The sequence below is a fragment of the Ranitomeya variabilis genome, chromosome 2, assembly GCF_051348905.1.
Source record: "Ranitomeya variabilis isolate aRanVar5 chromosome 2, aRanVar5.hap1, whole genome shotgun sequence".
Lineage (NCBI taxonomy): Eukaryota > Metazoa > Chordata > Amphibia > Anura > Dendrobatidae > Ranitomeya > Ranitomeya variabilis.
Genome location: NC_135233.1, coordinates 186,533,682 through 186,551,707, shown reverse-complemented (window position 1 = coordinate 186,551,707; position 18,026 = coordinate 186,533,682). Strand labels below are relative to the sequence as shown.

The following is an 18,026-nucleotide window of genomic DNA, read 5'->3' as shown; positions in this document are numbered from 1 at the left end:
AACACATGAGATGCTTAGCACAAAATTTGGTAAAAAAATTTGAGCCCATCCACCAACGTCAAGGTAATCTCATGGATCAGATGGGTCCCTGACCTGACTGCCTAGTGTGATATTAGCCAGATGTAAGTGTTCAATTTTGTGCTAAGCACCTTGTGTTTTTTTTTAACTTGAACGCCCCGCCCTTCACCATGCTGTGATCTTAATTACATCCAAACACATTTGGTTCCGACCTTCCTATAAATGCAGGCTTTACCATGATATTTGCCTAGTGTGAACACTTACCTCTGGCTGTCAGGTCAGGGACCCATCCGATCCATGAGGTTACCTTGACGTTGGTGGATGGGCTCACATTTTTTTGGCCAAATTTTGTGCTAAGCATCTCATGTGTTTTTCATAGATTTCACAAGCCATTATGCTATTCACATTTCATGTATCACACATTCATTTGCTTTAGTACAATTGAGTGCAGCCATTTCTCTATTTGCTATGTAAGTTGTTTTTGGCTATGCACCAGTTCAGACTAGTTCTCTGCTCAGTCAGTTTACCATTACTTGTCTGTGTGTATAGGTGGAGAATGTGTGTGTGTGTGTGTGTGTGTGTGTGTGTGTGTGTGTGTGGCCGGAGAATGTGCGTGTGTATGTGGTCGGAGAATATGTGTGTCTTTGTGAGTGTAGACAGAGAATTTGTGTGTGTGTGTGTGTGTGTGTGTGTAGGTGGAGAATGTGTGTGTCTTTGTGTGTGTAGGCAGAGAATGTGTGTGTGTGTGTGTGTGTGTGTGTGTGTGTGTGTCTCTGTGAGACCGGAGAATATGTTTGTGTGTGTGGCTGGAGAATATGTGTGTGTGTCTCTGTGTGTAGGCGGAGAATGGGTGTGTGTGTCTGTGTTTGTAGGCAGAGAATATGTGTGTGTCTCTATGCCCGGAGAATGTGTGTCTGTTATTAGGCGGAGAATGTGCGTGTGGCTGTGTATGCAGAGAATGTGTGTGTGTGTGTGTGTATGGAGAAAGTGTGGGTGGAGAATGTGTGTCTGTGTGTGTGTTTGGCAGAGAATGTGGGTGTAGGTGGAGTGTGTGTGTGCGGGCGGAGAATGTGTGTGTGTCTCTGTGTGTGGGTGGAGAATGTGTGTCTCGCCGGAGAATGTGTGTCTGTGTGTGTGTGGCCGGAGAATGTGTGTGTTTGACGGAGAGTGTGTGTCTCTGGGTGTGGGTGGAGAATGTGTGTCTGCGGAGAATATGTGTCTGTGTGTGTAGGCAGAGAATGTGTGTTTAAAAAGAAAAGAAAAGGTGACGGCACCACTTTGCAGCAAAGTCTGATAATCACATATGTGGCACACATTCGTCAACTATATCATAGGATACCGGATGCTTATCCAAGAAAAAACATCATAAAGAATGTGCAAAAAATACAAAAAACGGATAGCACTCACCGATCCTTAAAACTTTTGCTTTATTTCAACGTTTAAAACCTCATGGCCAGGAGAACAGAGGAAGGAGTGTGTGAGCCAGTGCTGACGACGGCTGTTTCGCGCTTAGCGCTTCTACGGGTCACCGCCCACGGGTCTGATGAAGCTGTGGGCGGTGAAACGCACGTCGAGGCACAGCGCGTCTCACGGACACAGTGGCACACAAGGAACACTATGTCCCAAAGTAAAGTACTATAGTCTATTACCTTCTACCCTGGAACTTTAGACAGAACTAACTGCCAGTTTAAAATAATCGCTTATGCTGGGTCATACCGGGTTACTATCAGAAACTAGAGAATACCGACTGTCATTAACCATTAGACACCTGTAATACCCTGAAATAGCTATCCTTTACAGTAGGATATTAATTGGATCTTAGTTTTCCTGACCCTGCTGATGGTGTAAATTTAAATATGCAACTAATTATACAATGGCAGGTTACCAATTGAACATTATTACTACTGTCTATTTCCTTAGATACTGTGCGCGGCTGTGCCCATTGAGACACGTTTAATTTTCTCACTTTTGGCACCACATGTTGTCATCTCTATGGTGCCAACAGTCTTTTAGCTGTGTTCCACTTATATATACCTTCTTTTTGTAATCTTGTCCTATTTTCATATGATACTAGATGGTGGCCCGATTCTAACGCATCGGGTATTCTAGAATATGTATGCGTAGTGTATAGCACAGGCCACGTAGTACATTGCGCAGGCCACGCAGTACATTGCGCAGACCACGCAGTACATTGCACAGCTCACGCAGTACATTGCGCAGCCCACGTAGTAAATTGCGCAGCCCACGTAGTAAATTGCGCAGCCCACGTAGTAAATTGCGCAGCCCACGTAGTAAATTGCGCAGCCCACGTAGTAAATTGCGCAGCCCACGTAGTAAATTGCGCAGCCCACGTAGTAAATTGCGCAGCCCACGTAGTATATTGCGCAGCCCACGTAGTATATTGCGCAGCCCACGTACTATATTGCCCAGCCCACGTAGTATATTGCCCAGCCCACGTAGTATATTGCGCAGCCCACGTTGTATTTTGCACAGCCCACGTTGTATAGTCACATAGTATATTGCCCAGCCACGTAGTATATAGCACAGCCACGTAGTATATTGCCCAGCGCACGGAGTATATTGCACAGCCCATGTAGTATATGGCCCAGCCACGTAGTATATAGCACAGCCACGGAGTATATTGCCCAGCGCACGGAGTATATTGCACAGCCCATGTAGTATATTGCCCAGCGCACGGAGTATATTGCACAGCCCATGTAGTATATTGCCCAGCCCACGCAGTATATAGCAATGTGGGCATCATATCTCTGTTAAAAAAAGAAATACAATAAAAAAATAGTTATATACTCACCTTCCGGAGCTCCCGGATCCAAGCGAGGCCTTTACCGACACTCCTCGCGCGCTCCGGTCCCAGGAGTGCATTGCGGTCTCGCGAGATGATGACGTAGCGGTCTCGCGACACCGCTACGTCATCATCTCGCGAAATCGCAGCATGGAGCGGTCACCGGAGCGTCGGGCAGGCCTGTTGTCGATCAAGGGGCCGACGGACGGTGAGTATATAACGATTTTTTATTTTTTTTAATAATTTTTAACATTAGGTCGTTTTACTATTCATGCCGCATAGGCAGCATGAATAGTAAAAAGGTGGTCACACAGGGTTAATCGCAGCAGTAACGGAGTGCGTTACCCGCGGCATAACGCGGTCCATTACCGCCGGCATTAACCCTGTGTGAGCGGTGAGCGGAGGGGTGTATGCGGGCGCCGGGCAGTGAGTGCGGGGAGTAAGGAGCGGCCATTTTCTTCCGGACTGTGCGCGTCGCTGATTGGTCGCGGCAGCCATGACAGGCAGCTGCCGAGACCAATCAGCGAACGAATAACCGTGACAGACAGAAGGACAGACAGACGGAAGTGACCCTTAGACAATTATATAGTAGATATGTTTAATAAAATTTTATTTTTTCACTAAAATAACCCCCTTCTCGCTTTCTTGGGATCTTTGGTACAGATTTCTTATATTATGGGGCTTAATATTGCCACTATACATCGTTATTATCATATAGACCCAAGTTTGTTTTGCTCTTTTTGAGCACTTTTGGTACACATAATTGGCCTAAGGGGTTACATTCCGTTTTGGCCAAGGAAATCTTTTTGTAGGTTGTGTGGGCGGAGAATATGTGTGTGTGTGTGTGGCTGGAGAATGTGTGTGTGCGGAGAATGTGCGTGTGTGTGTGTCTCTGCGTGTGTAGGCGGAGAATATGTGTGTCTGTGTGTGTTTAGGTGGAGAATGTGTGTGTCTCTGTGTGTGTGGGCGGAGAATGTGCGTGTGTGTCTGTGTGTTTAGGCCGAGAATCTGTGTGTGTGTGTGTCTGCGTGTGTAGGCGGAGAATATGTGTGTCTGTGTGTGTTTAGGCAGAGAATGTGTGTGTGTGTGTGTCTGCGTGTGTAGGCGGAGAATATGTGTGTCTGTGTGTGTTTAGGCAGAGAATGTGTGTGTCTGTGTGTGGCCGGAGAATATTTGTGTGTCTGTGTGTATAGCAAATAGAGAAATGGCTGCACTCAATTGTACTAAAGCAAATGAATGTGTGATACATGAAATGTGAATAGCATAATGGCTTGTGAAATCTATGAAAAAACACATGAGATGCTTAGCACAAAAATTTGCCAAAAAATGTGAGCCCATCCACCAACGTCAAGGTAATCTCATGGATCGGAGGGGTCCCTGACCTGACTGCCTAGTGTGATATTAGCCAGAGGTAAGTGTTCAATTTTGTGCTAAGCATCTCGTGTTTTTTCATAGATTTCACAAGCCATTATGCTATTCACATTTCATGTATCACACATTCATTTGCTTTAGTACAATTGAGTGCAGCCATTTCTCTATTTGCTATGTAAGTTGTTTTTGGTTATGCACCAGTTCAGACTAGTTCTCTGTTCAGTCAGTTTACCATTACTTCCTATATACTATTTTTTCTGACTTGAACGCCCCGCCCTTCACCATGCTGTGATCTTAATTACATCCAAACACATTTGGTTCCGACCTTCCTATAAATGCAGGCTTTACCATGATATTAGCCAGAGGTAAGTGTTCACACTAGGCAGTCAGGTCAGGGACCCATCCGATCCATGAGGTTACCTTGATGTTGGTGGATGGGCTCACATTTTTTGGCCAAATTTTGTGCTAAGCATCTCATGTGTTTTTCATAGATTTCACAAGCCATTATGCTATTCACATTTCATGTATCGCACATTCATTTGCTTTAGTACACTTGAGTGCAGCCATTTCTCTATTTGCTATGTAAGTTGTTTTTGGTTATGCACCAGTTCAGACTAGTTCTCCGCTCAGTCAGTTTACCATTACTTGTCTGTATGTATAGGTGGAGAGTGTGTGTGTGTGTGTGTGTGTGTGTGTGTGTGTGTGTGTGTGTGTGTGGCCGGAGAATGTGTGTATGTGGCGGAGAATGTTTGTGTGTGTGTGTGGCCGGAGAATGTGTATGTGTGTGTCTTTGTGTAGGCAGAGAATGTGTGTATGTGGCCGGAGAATTTGTGTGTGTGCGTCTGTGTGTGGCCGGAAAATGTGTGTCTCTGTGTAGCCGGAGAATGTGTGTGTCTTTGTGTGTGTGTAGGCAGAGAATGTGTGTGTCTGTGTGGCCGGAGAATATGTTCGTGTGTGTGTGGCTGGAGAATGTGTGTGTCTGTTATTAGACGGAGAATGTGCGTGTGTCTGTGTGTTTGTAGGCAGAGAATATGTGTGTGGCCGGAGAATATGCGTGTGTCTGTTAGGCGGAGAATGTGCGTGTGTCTGTGTATGCAGAGAATGTGTGTCTCTGTGTGTGGGCAGAGAACGTGTGTGTGTGTGTGTGTGTCTGTCTCTCTGTGTATGGGTGGTGAATGTGTGTGTCTGTGTGTGGCCAGAGAAAACGTGTGTGTGGAGAATGTGTGTAGGCGGAGAATATGTGTGTGTCTGTGTGTGTGTGAACGGAGTATATGTGCGTATGTGTGTAGGCGGAGAATGTGTGTGTATGTGTCTGTGTGTGGCTAGAGAATGTGTGCGTGTGTGTGTGTTGCCAGAGAATGTGTATCTGTGTGTGTAGGCAGAGAATGTGTGTGTGTGTGTCTCTGTGTAGGCGGAGAATGTGTGTGGGCGGAGAATATTTGTGTGTCTGTGTGTGGCCAGACAATGTGTGTGTCTGTGTGTTTGTGTCTCTGTGTGTGGGCCGAGAATGTGTGTCTGTGTGTAGGCGGAGAATATGTGCGTGTGTATGCGGAGAATGTGTGTCTCTGTGTGTGGGTGGAGAACGTGTGTGTGTGTCTGTCTCTGTATGGGTGTAGAATGTGTGTATGGCCAGAGAATTGGTGTGTGGATGGAGAATGTATGTGTGTGTGTGTGTGTGTGTGGCCAGAAAATGTCTGTGTGTAAGCGGAGAATGTGTGTGTCTGTGTGTGGGCGGAGAGCATTGTGTGTGTTTCTCTGTGTGTGGGTTAATAACATTGTGTGTCTCTGTGTGTGTGGGTGGAGAATATGTGCGTGTGTCTCTGTGTGGGCAGAGAATGTGTGTTTGGGCAGAGAACATTGTGTGTGTCTCTGGGCGAGAACATTGTGTGGGTGGAGAACATTGTGTGTGTGGGTGGAGAACATTGTGTGTGTGGGTGGAGAACATTGTGTGTGTGACTCTGGGCAGAGAATGTGTATCTCTGCTTGAGAATGTGTTCGTGTGGATGGAGAATGTGCGTGTGTCTGTGTGGACGGAGAATGTGCGTGTGTCTGTGGGCGGAGAACGTGTGTGTGGTGTCTCTGGGTGGAGAATATGTACGTGTGTCTCTGTGTGGGCGGAGAATGTGTGTGTCTGTGGGCAGAGAGTATATGCGTTTGTGCGTGGGCGGAGAATGTGCGTGGTTGGAGAATGTGTGTCTCTGTGTGGGAGGAGAATGTGTGTGTGTGTGTCTCTGTGTGGGCTGAGAATGTGTGTCTGTGTGGGTGGAGAATGTGTGTCTGTGTGGGTGGAGAATGTGTTTGTCGACGGAGAACATGTCTGTGAGTCTCTGTGTAGGCAGAGAATGTGTGTGTGTGTGTGTGTGTGCGGAGAATCTGTGTCTGTCTGTGTACCCATGCGACGTGTGTACCCATGCGACGTGTGTACCCAGACATCGTCTGATATGACTACTACTCCCATCCAGCTACGTTTTTTGTCACATATACAGAGACAGCATGAGTCCATGATGGGAGAATAGTCTCATTACCCGGCTACTGTGTTCAATTGTAAAAAAAAAATAATCAAACATTTGCATATTGACATACACATTACATACTCACCGAACACCTAATCCCCGATACCGGTGTCTCCTGCAAACAATCAAAAATAATAAACCAATATATACTCACCTTTCCGCCGTAGTCCATTTAATACCGAATGTCCCACGTCGATGTCACCCGGCCACAGGCGATACACTGCGGGAGCGATCACCTCCTGTCAGTGTATCACTGAGCCACCGTGAGAGTTCACCAGTTAATCGGCTGATTAGCTCCAGTGCTCTCTCTTACAGCACCGCTGCATGGGAAAGTTCTCACATAGTGGTAGTGCCGTAAGTGAGAGCACTGGAGCTGATGAACTCCAGTGAATTCTCACGGTGGGGATACACTGCGGGAGCGATTATCTCCTATCAGTGTATCGCCGGAGGCTGGGTAGAGCGGTCACATCTCCCGGTGTGACTGTTCTACTTGTGAGATCGCTGTGGGACACTCGGTAATAAATGGACTACGTCGGACAGGATAGTATTATATGTTGGTTTATTATTGTATTTTTGTTGCAGAAGACAAGGGCGTCGGGGATTAGGCATTCAGTAAGTATGATAAATTTAGATCCAATAAAGGAGTCTGTTTGATTATTTCAAATAAAGGACTTTATTTACCATGTAACTATAGGATTAGTAATGGATAGGTGTCTTATAGACACCTCTCCATTACTAACCTGTGGGATTGATGTCACCTGACAATACAAAGTTGACATCAACCCCTCAAATATGAACCCCACTTGCCACCGCTACAGGGCAAGTGGGAAGAGCGAGGCTAAGTGCCAGAATTGGCGCTTCTATACGATGCGCCATTTCTGGGGCGGTTGAGAGCTGATATTTTTGGCCTGGGGAGATGCCAATATCCATGGCCCCTTCCTAGGCTATTAATATCAGCCTGCAGCTAGCGCCTAGCCTTTGGTGGTTCAATTTTTTGGGGGGACCCCATGTCAATTTTTTTTTTCTGGGGTTCCCCTGTAAACTAGCTAGTAAAGGCTAAGAAAACAGCTGTGAGCTGATATTAATAGCCTGGGAACCTTTGGCAATTTTCTCCTTCCCAGAATATTACAGCTTATGTAGGTTAATTATGTTAATGCTCCTACCCTACATAGGCGTGTGTGTGTGTGTCTTTATTATTAATTATTAATATTAATGAGGGTATCTGCCTGAAGAGGTTGAACAAGGAAATTACATCACAATTCTTTTTTTCTTTCTTTTTTTTTAAATATATATTAGCTCTATGGATTTACAACAACACATAAAAAAAGTGCGTATGTCCAGCTGCGTTTTTCTGCCAAGAGATTCAAACACCTTGCAGAAATTTCTGCAAGCAAATATGCAACATGTGCACATAGCCTTATACCTCCTCAAACAGTGTGATTATAAACTGGAGGGTATTACTACTGTGGTAGATATTGGGAAGTATTTCTCTATTAGTGTATAGATCTACAGTGGGTACGGAAAGTATTCATACCCCTTTAAATTTCTCGGTCCCCCATGACAGCACTACGGAGAGAGGGGATCCGCCCTTCAGGGACAGGAAACCTACAGATAAAAGGGCGGTACCTCTCCCTCGCATCAGTTGGTTTCCTGTCCCTGACGGGGAACCTCTTTTCGGCAGTACCTGCACGAAGACGTCGTATCCAGTGGACCGGGACCGGACAGTCGGGTTCCGGCAGCGAGGAGGCTCCTGCCGTGGCTTGTCCGGCACCCGAAGCCGCCACCGCTGGAACCGACGGGTTCTTCAGGGTGTGCGGGGGAGAGGCCGCCGCCAGACTGAGGGAGGAAGGGGCGCTGGTCACCCGGAGCTCCTGTGCCGACCGCTGCACGCTCCGGGTGAAGAAAGATGGCCGCCGCTCCGGAAATGCGGCGTTAACTTCCGGGTCATCTCCGCGCGCATGCGCGGTAATCTCTCCTCTCCCTGGGATGTGCGCAGGACCAGAAGTGAGGCAGAACGCCGGGGGTGGCGCCGGATTCAAAAAAGGGAGATGGTGCACACACAGTTGTCGCACTATCTCCCTTTAACCATGGAGGACAGCGATCCACAGTAGCTGCAGCCCAGGCAGCAGCACCATAAGGCCATGTTCACACGATCCTTTTTTTGATCCTTTTTTTGATCCTTTTTTTTTTCAGGTCCTGATTTGGAAAACCCGCAGTGCAAAACTGCACTGCTGATTTTCCTGCAGTTTCTTCTGCAGATTCCTCTGCGGGTTTTCAACAGCACTTTCCTATTGGTGCATGTTGAAAACAGGAGCTGAATCCGCAGAAAGAAGTGACATGGTACTTCTTTTTTTCTGCAGGCAAATCCTCGCGGATTTGCCTGAGAAAAAAAGGATAGTGGGCACAGCGGTTTTTGTTTTCCATAGAGTAACATTGGACTGTACCCTGCATGGAAAAAGGACCTGAAAAAAAAGGATAAAAAAAAGGATCGTGTGAACATAGCCTAAGAAGGGGGACCCAAAGAGCTCCAGAAGAAGTGAATCAAGCAGTCGATCCACACAGCGCAGCAGATCTGCTGCAGGGACTAACTCCCCTCCTCAAGAGGCTCCACTGCCAGACCCGGGCCCTCATCCAGAACCGGTACCTGCCTCCACATCCGAATGGTGAGTGATCTCTGTGAAAGTATACATTTTTTATAATAGGGCTCCCTCTTCTCCCTTACTAGGGTAAGAAGAGACTGGAGAAAAAGAAAAATAGGGTCTGCCCCACCTGTAACAAAGCTTTGCCGGTAACCTGGAGAAAAAAGCTTTGTAAATCTTGCATTCAGCGTTTATTATGTGAAGAAACCCCTGACTTCGCATCTGAACTTAAAACTATAATTAGATCTGAAGTTCAGAATGCCCTGTTATCTTCCAAAAAAGGGAAGGAAAAGGTGAAGGAGACGGTATATTCTCACTCTGTCCGATCCTCGTCTGAGGACGCGGACTCTGACGATTCCAAATCCTCCCTATCTTCCTCCGATGAAGATTCGGGCCGTCATTGCTTCCCACTAGAGGAAGTGGACGCTTTAGTTAAAGCCGTCAGAGCCACTATGGGGGTCGAGGATCCCAGACCTGATAAAACGGCTCAAGATATTATGTTCGGAGGTCTGGGACAGAAAAAGCGGAGAGCTTTTCCGTTAAATTCCAATGTCCAGACATTGATCAAAAAATAATGGGAAAAACCGGACAGGAGAAATTCTGCAGTACCCTCGCTTAAAAGAAAGTATCCCTTCGATGACGAGGCGTCCACTTCTTGGGACAAGGCACCCAAATTAGACGTAGCAGTGGCCAAAGCCTCGAAAAAATTTGCGCTCCTGTTTGAGGATATGGGTACCCTCAAAGACCCCTTAGACAAGAAAGCGGATACCTTTCTTAAAGGGGCTTGGGGATCGGCTGGGGGTAGCTTGAGACCTGCAGTCGCAGCGACCTGCACCTCCAGGTCTTTGATGGTGTGGGTTGACCAGCTGGAAAGCCAGATCAAGGACGGGTCACCCAGAAGTAAATTGCTAGACTCAATCCCTGCAATTAGAGCAGCAGCAGCATTCCTAGCGGACTCCTCAGCGGGCTCAGTACGTTTAACATCCAAGGCCACTGCCCTCTCCAACGCAGCCAGAAGGACCCTATAGCTTAAGAGCTGGCCAGGGGATCTCCAAACAATGTTGAAATTGTGTTCTATCCCATGTGAGGGAAATTTCTTATTTGGGGAAACCCTGGATGACATCCTCCAGAAAGCAGGAGACAAAAAGAAGGGGTTTCCAAATCTGGGGCCAGCCCCATTTAAACAGTCCTTTCGGAACCGTAAATTTTTTCGGCGGAGACCTCCCAGAGAACAGAATAAATGGGAAGAAGGGAGAAGACGAGATAGAGGTTACCTCTTTGGCAATACCTCCCGTGATAAAAAAAAACCTCCAAATGACATTTTCCCTACGGTGGGGGGAAGGCTCACTTCATTTCTTCCTGCCTGGGAAAAAATATCCAACAACACCTGGATTTTAAGACTCATACAATCTGGTCTAAAAATAGATTTCCTTCCCCCCCCCCCCGAAGTTACGTAGTGACAAAGACGAGGTCTTCGGCAGCAGAACAAGCGGCATTACAGAAAAAAAATATTTCCCTACTGCAGAAAGCCGTGATTCAGGAGATCTCTCCTCAAGAAATGGAGGAAGGGTTTTTTCCCCTCTGTTTCTAGTACCGAAGCCCGACGGGTCCTTTCGGACGATTATAAACTTAAGAAATCTAAACAATTATGTAAGAAATCACAAGTTCAAAATGGAAACAATAAAATCTACAATAAAAATTCTTTTTCCAAATTGCTACATGGTTGTGATGGACCTAACCGACGCATATTACCATGTGCCCATCCACGAACAATCTCAAAAATTTCTCAGGATGGCGGTGTCCATAAAGGGAAAAATAAGAAACTTCCAGTACAGGGCCCTCCCGTTCAGGATTTCTATTGCTCCGCGGATATTCACAAAAATAGTAGCGGAGATGATGGCCCACATAAGGAAACAAAACATTATCATAGTCCCTTACTTGGACGATTTTCTTATTGCCAGCGACTCGGCTCAAAGTTGCAGAGAACAGAGAGACCGAGTAATGACTATTCTAACGGACTTGGGTTGGCTCATAAATATAAAAAATCAAAGTTGGAACCCTCTCAAGTGCAGGAGTTCCTAGGGCTGACGTTAGACTCCCAGGTTCAAGAATGCCGACTCCCGGGCCCCAAAAAAGACAAAATATTAACCATGATAGCACAAACACTGCAAAACCCCTCCATGACTCTAAGGAGGGCAATGTCACTGCTGGGGACTCTATCTTCATGCCTGCCGGCAATACCCTTTGCACAATTCCACACAAGGGAGCTTCAGTGGCACATACTAGAATGGCAGTTAATATTAAAAAACAATTTGGAAAGCAGGGTCATTCTAAATTCCTCCGTTATTCATTCCCTTCTCTGGTGGGGAAAGAACCAGAATATTTCAAAAGGGATTCCTTGGGTACCAAAAATATCTCGGGTGATAACAACCGATGCAAGTCCCAGGGGGTGGGGGGCCCACATGGCAGACAAAGTGGCTCAGGGCAACTGGTCAATTCAGGAACTGTCAGCATCCTCAAATCAAAAAGAACTCTGGGCGGTGCATCAGGCTCTTCTATCATTCCTTGCCTACATTCGGGGACATCATGTCCGAATTCTCTCGGACAATATAGTGACAGTAGCCTATATAAATCACCAGGGAGGAACAAGGTCTCGGTTACTGATGAATTCCTCCGCCAAAATTTTCAGCCTTGCAGAAACAAATCTACTATCCCTTTCTGCACTGCATATTCAAGGTTCAAAAAACGAGAAAGCAGATTACCTGAGTCGAACTCAGTTGAGACAAGGCGAGTGGTCCCTGAATCAGTCTGTCTACAACCAGATCACGAGAATGTGGGGAACCCCAACAATAGACTTGTTCGCCAAGTGCAAAAACAAAAAAGTAAGCAAATTTTGTTCTCTAAGCCCGGAAGGGAATCCCCAGGCTCTGGATTCCTTTCTGATTCCATGGACACACAAACTAACATATGCTTTTCCACCAACCATTCTGATTCCGGCAGTCATTCGGAAGGTCAGAGAGGACAAAACAAAAATGATCCTTATTGCCCCATTCTGGCCAAAAAGGACATGGTTTTCCTGGCTAAGGATGCTATCGGTCTCAGACCCATGGGTTCTACCGAATTTGCCAGACCTACTACAGCAAGGACCGATCTTCCACCCACAGGAGACGAACTTGCATTTGACAGCCTGGCTTTTGAACGGGAACTATTAATAAAAAGAGGCTTTTCAGACAACTTGGTTGCAACATTATTATAATGTAGAAAACCTATTACTACTAAAATATATGGGAAAACATGGAAAAAATTCTTGTCTGTATCCAAAGTTAAAATCCAGGAGGGACCCTCAATTAATAAAATACTTGAGTTCCTACAAAAAGGTCTGGAACAAGGGTTAGCGGCTAGTACTCTTAAAGTGCAGATAGCAGCCCTGGGTGCACTCTATAACCAGAATATTGCAGCCAACCCATGGATAATAAGATTCATTAAAGCGGTAACAAGAGCAAAACCTGTAGTTACCCAAAAAATGCCCCCATGGGACTTAAATTTAGTCCTCTCAGCATTATCTGGTCCTCCATTTGAACCAATAGACATGATTCCCATTAAAATACTATCTCTTAAGACCATTCTTCTGGTAGCCTTAACATCTGCGCGTAGGATAAGCGACATTCAAGCCCTGTCCTCTAACCCCCCCTTTACAAAAATCATGGATGATAGAGTCACTCTAAGACCTGACCCGGCCTATTTGCCAAAAGTGGCGTCAAAATTCCATAGGTCACAGGAAATATCCCTGCCGTCCTTCTGCCCGAACCTAGAAATGAGAAAGAGCAGAACTTCCATAATCTAGATGTCAGAAGATGCCTAGTCCAATACCTAGATTCCACCAGGGAGTATAGGAAGGAAGGCTCTCTGTTTGTCTGTTTTCAGGGTCCCAGAAAAGGATTCCGGGCATCTAAAGGTACTTTGGCAAGGTGGATAAAAGAGGCGATAGCGTTGGCATATTCATCCACGGGGAATGCGATCCCGGACGGTATAAGAGCGCATTCCACAAGAGCAGTAGCTACCTCATGGGCTGAGAGGTCAGAGGTATCAATAGAACAGATCTGTAAGGCGGCCACCTGGTCATCACCGTCAACCTTTTTTAGGCACTATAGATTAAATCTAGCCTCTGTGTCTGACCTGACCTTCGGTCGAAGGGTTCTTGAGGCGGTGGTCCCTCCCTAAGCTGTCTCTGCAATTCTCTCCGTAGTGCTGTCATGGGGGACCGAGAAAGTCATAGTTACTCATCGATAACGGTGTTTCTCGGAGCCCATGACCGCACTCGCTTATTCCCTCCCATCACGAGTCTGGTGAGCACCTTTAATTACATATGATTTATATAGTTTATATATTACAATTTAGGCACGGGGTTCCTTTTTTAAGAAATGTTATAATATGGTATTTTCTCTGTTGTAAACTAACCTGGAGGTCCTCCGATGCTCTGTAAACCAACTGATGCGAGGGAGAGGTACCGCCCTTTTATCTGTAGGTTTCCTGTCCCTGAAGGGCGGATCCCCTCTCTCCGTAGTGCTGTCATGGGCTCCGAGAAACACCGTTATCGGTGAGTAACTATGACTTTTTCACTCTTTGTTTCATTGCAGCCATTTGATAAATTCAAAAAAGTTCATTTTTTTTCTCATTAATGCACACTCAGCACCCCATCTTGACTGAAAAAACAGAAATGTAGCAATTTTTGCAAATTTATGAAAAAAGAAAAACTGAAATCTCACATGGTCATAAGTTTTCAGATACTTTGCTCAGTATTGAGTAGAAGCACCTTTTGAGCTAGTACAGCCATGAGTCTTCTTGGGAATGATGCAACAAGTTTTTCACTCCTGGATTTGGGGATCCTCTGCCATTTTTCCTTGCAGATCCTCTCCAACGGTTGGATGGTGATCAGCCATTTTCAGGTCTCCAAAGATGCTCAATTGGGTTTAGATCAGGACTCTGGCTGGGCCAGTCAAGAATGGTCACAGAGTTGTTCTGAAGCCACTCCTTTGTTATTTTAGTTGTGTGCTTAGGGTCATTGTCTTGTTGGAAGGTGAACCTTCGGCCAAGTCTGAGGTCCAGAGCACTGTGGAAGAGGTTTTCACCCAGGATATCTCAGTACTTGGCCGCATTCATGTTTCTTTCAATGAAAACCAGTCATCCTGTCCCTGCAGCTGAAAACCACCCCTATAGCATGATGCTGCCGCCACCATGTTTCACTGTTGGGATTGTATTAGGTAGGTGATGAGCAGTGCCTGGTTTCACCACACATACCGCTTAGAATTATCACCAAAAAGGTCTGTCTTCATCTCATCAGACCAGAGAATCTTATTTCTCATAGTCTGGGAATCCTTCATGTGAAATGAATTACTATAACTCGCATAAAGGGAGGAATTGGACAATACCTACCCTCATGTGAGATCATCTATCATTATTAAATCTATATACTAATAGAGAAATACTTCCCAATATCTACCACTGTAGTAATACCCCCCAGCAGTTTATAATCACACTGCTTGAGGAGGTATTACATTGATGAATACCAGCATTACATCAAATCAGGACATCAATAACTATTGTGGACTGTGCATTTTTAATAAGCACAATTTTTTCATTATTATAATTAATAATTAAAAGTTATATTTTGTCTAAGGATCTTTAGTTAGGGTCTATTTGCAATTGAGCAATTGTTTTAATTTCACAATAATGGTGGGTGCACGGCACACAGCCACAGGGTGACACACAATAATGATGGGTGCACATCACACAGCCACAGGGTGCTGCACACAATAATGGGGGGCACATCACAGCCACAGGGTGCCTCACACAATAATGGGGAAATGAGGGGAGCATATAACACAGCCACAGGGTTCCAAACACATTTATGGGGGCGCACATCACACAACCACAGGTTGCCGCACACAATAAAGGGGGGCACACATCACACAGCTACAGGGTGCCGCACACAATAATAGGGGGCTCACATCATACAACCACTGGGTGGTACACACAATTATCGGGGCTGCACATCAAAATTAAAAACTAAAAACTTGGACAAAGTCACAGGCCAACCTTGTTATTTTATTTAAAAATTTCTACAATGGAGGAAGTTTTCCTTATGACTCTTTACAGAATATTGACTCCACATAGACTTCCATACAGAATAATGGGCCAAACATAGTCCTCCATGCAGTATAATGGGCCTCACATAGTCCTCCATGCAGTATAATGGTTCTACATAGTACTCCATGCAGAATAATGGTCTCCAGATAGTCCTTCATGCAGTATAATGGGCCCCACCTAGTCCTCCATGAAGAATAATTGTCCTACATAGTCCTTCATATAGAATTATGGGCCCCACATATTTCTCTATATAGAATAATAGGCCATGCATAGTTTTCCATTAAGTATAATGGACCTCACATAATCCTCCATACAGTATAATGCATCCCACAATAAATAAAATACTTCTACCTTGGTCTCTGTAGAGTGTCTTCAGCTCTTCACTGCTCGGCACAGTGAGTGTGAAATCCAAGATACCGTTATAGGTGCAATGTTGGGGAGGGGGCAGTGCCAATGTCACTGGCCAAATCTAATAACCCAGCAGGACAAATTTACCCACTGACCAGAGTTTGGCATGTGTGCCTTAAACCATTGTTCCACCACCGACCATTGGCCGCTTAATGAATAGAAAACAGCTATTGTACTATTGAAAAGACAGAATAGGAGGCTCCATGGTGAAGTCCTGGTGATGAGAATTGGAGGAGTAGATGGGATCTGCTCACCTGGTGGAGGTGTGCAGGTCAGGCACAGCACTGATGAGAGTAGTAGTGAAGTGGTAGTCCTTGTATAGACTGAACGGCTCAATAAAACAATTGTGAGATAAAAAAATGAGAAAAAAACGTGGTGACACTGTCACAATGAAGACAGTGGTGAGAAGCTGCAGAAAGACCATGGACATTTATTAGTTTACGCCATAATACAGATGAAGAAAGCAATAAATACAATCTCTAGATGACAAAGTAAAACATTATAAAGGCGTAAAAAATACCCAAAAAATGTTTGTAAAATATTTTTTTAAAGTTTGGTTTACACAATAAAGATCAGTCTTATCTAAAATTGAAAATCACATGAAATCCCCGAGTCTCGCCTATCGTCGTAGAGGGTTGTTTAATAAAGAATCCCTTTGGGTTTTCACATTTTTCACTTTGTCCTCTGAGGGTTTACATGAAATAGTCAGAGACCATGCCTATAATAATAGGCCTTGTGTGATTTATTGTAGGAATAATGGGGGGGGGGGGATTATTTACAGCTATTTAGTTTTTATCTAGAGATTGTATATATTGTATTCTTCATCTATGTCATGGCATAAACTCTTCCTACGTTGCTCTCGTGTCCAGGTTTGATCTTCCGCAGTCGGTTGGACAAGTCATCAGGTTTTTTGGCACCTTCTCCTTGTCTTCATGGTGACAGCACCACCTGTAGATGCCATTTGTGGTGGCACTACTTATTGTAACCATCCCCATGTTTTCCAGTGACCAGCTCTTCATGCAGATGGCAGATATGATGGTGGCAGACGGATGGGTGAAAGCTGGATACAAATACCTGTGCATTGATGACTGCTGGCCGGCCACACACCGGGACGAGGACAACAGGCTGCTAGCAGATCCCACCAGATTCTCTGGAGGCATCAAGAAGCTGGCCGACTATGTGAGTTACAGCCACACATCTAATACCTGCAGAAATGAGACTTTCCGGGATCTGGGGCCGGTGATGGCTTATTCTGCTTCCTGAGCTGATGGTTTTTTTTATACCATTTTGGGGTACATACGATATTTTGATCGCCTCTTGTTGCATGTTATTGCAATCAGGGCTGTGGAGTTGGTTAACCAAAGCTCCGACTCCGTCTACTCAATTTCCATGACACCGACTCCAACTCCACCAAAATGGGCTCCGACTCCACAACTCCGACTCCACGGCCCTGATTGCAGTGTTGCAGCGGCTAACAAGTCATTATTCTGGCTCTTCTATTTTCATTTATTTACTTTATATTTTGATAGATCAGACTTTTACAAACACATCGGTACCAAATGTGTAATTTTTCTTTCATTTTATTTTTAATGGGGCAAAGTGAGGTGATTTGAACTCTTGTTTTTGTTCGGCTCCATATAGCGCTGAGTTCTAACCACAACTGTTCCAATAACACGATATGTCTATGGTATAAGTGGAAAACGCCACTAAAATATCAAATATAAACACCCCCCCCAGGAAATCAATCCTGGAAAACGGAGGCCTGAATGCAAAGTTACAAAATTGTACTTTTAATGAGACATACAGTACAGACCAAAAGTTTGGACACACCCTCTCATTTAAAGATTTTTCTGTATTTTCATGACCATGAAAATTGTACATTCACACTGAAGGCATCAAAACTATAAATTAACACATGTGGAATTATATAATTAACAAAAAAGTGTGAAACAACTGAAATTATGTCTTATATTCTAGGTTCTTCAAAGTAGCCTCCTTTTGCTTTGATGACTGCTTTGCACACTCTTGGCATTCTCTTGATGAGCTTCAAGAGGTAGTCACCGGGAATTGTCTTCCAACAATCTTGAAGGAGTTCCCAGAGATGCTTTGCACTTGGTGGCCCTTTTG

At 45.1% G+C, this 18,026-nt stretch overlaps 1 protein-coding gene across 2 annotated transcripts in view; it reads left to right on the top strand.

Annotated features, from left to right (window-relative positions):
• GLA (galactosidase alpha) overlaps nt 1-18,026 on the top strand; it is a 75,070-nt gene that overhangs the window by 12,521 nt on the left and 44,523 nt on the right. For both annotated transcript variants that reach the window (XM_077283314.1, XM_077283313.1), the window contains exon 2: nt 16,904-17,078. In XM_077283314.1, coding sequence (XP_077139429.1) covers nt 16,904-17,078 — 175 coding nt within the window. The remainder of the gene's footprint in view (nt 1-16,903; nt 17,079-18,026) is intronic.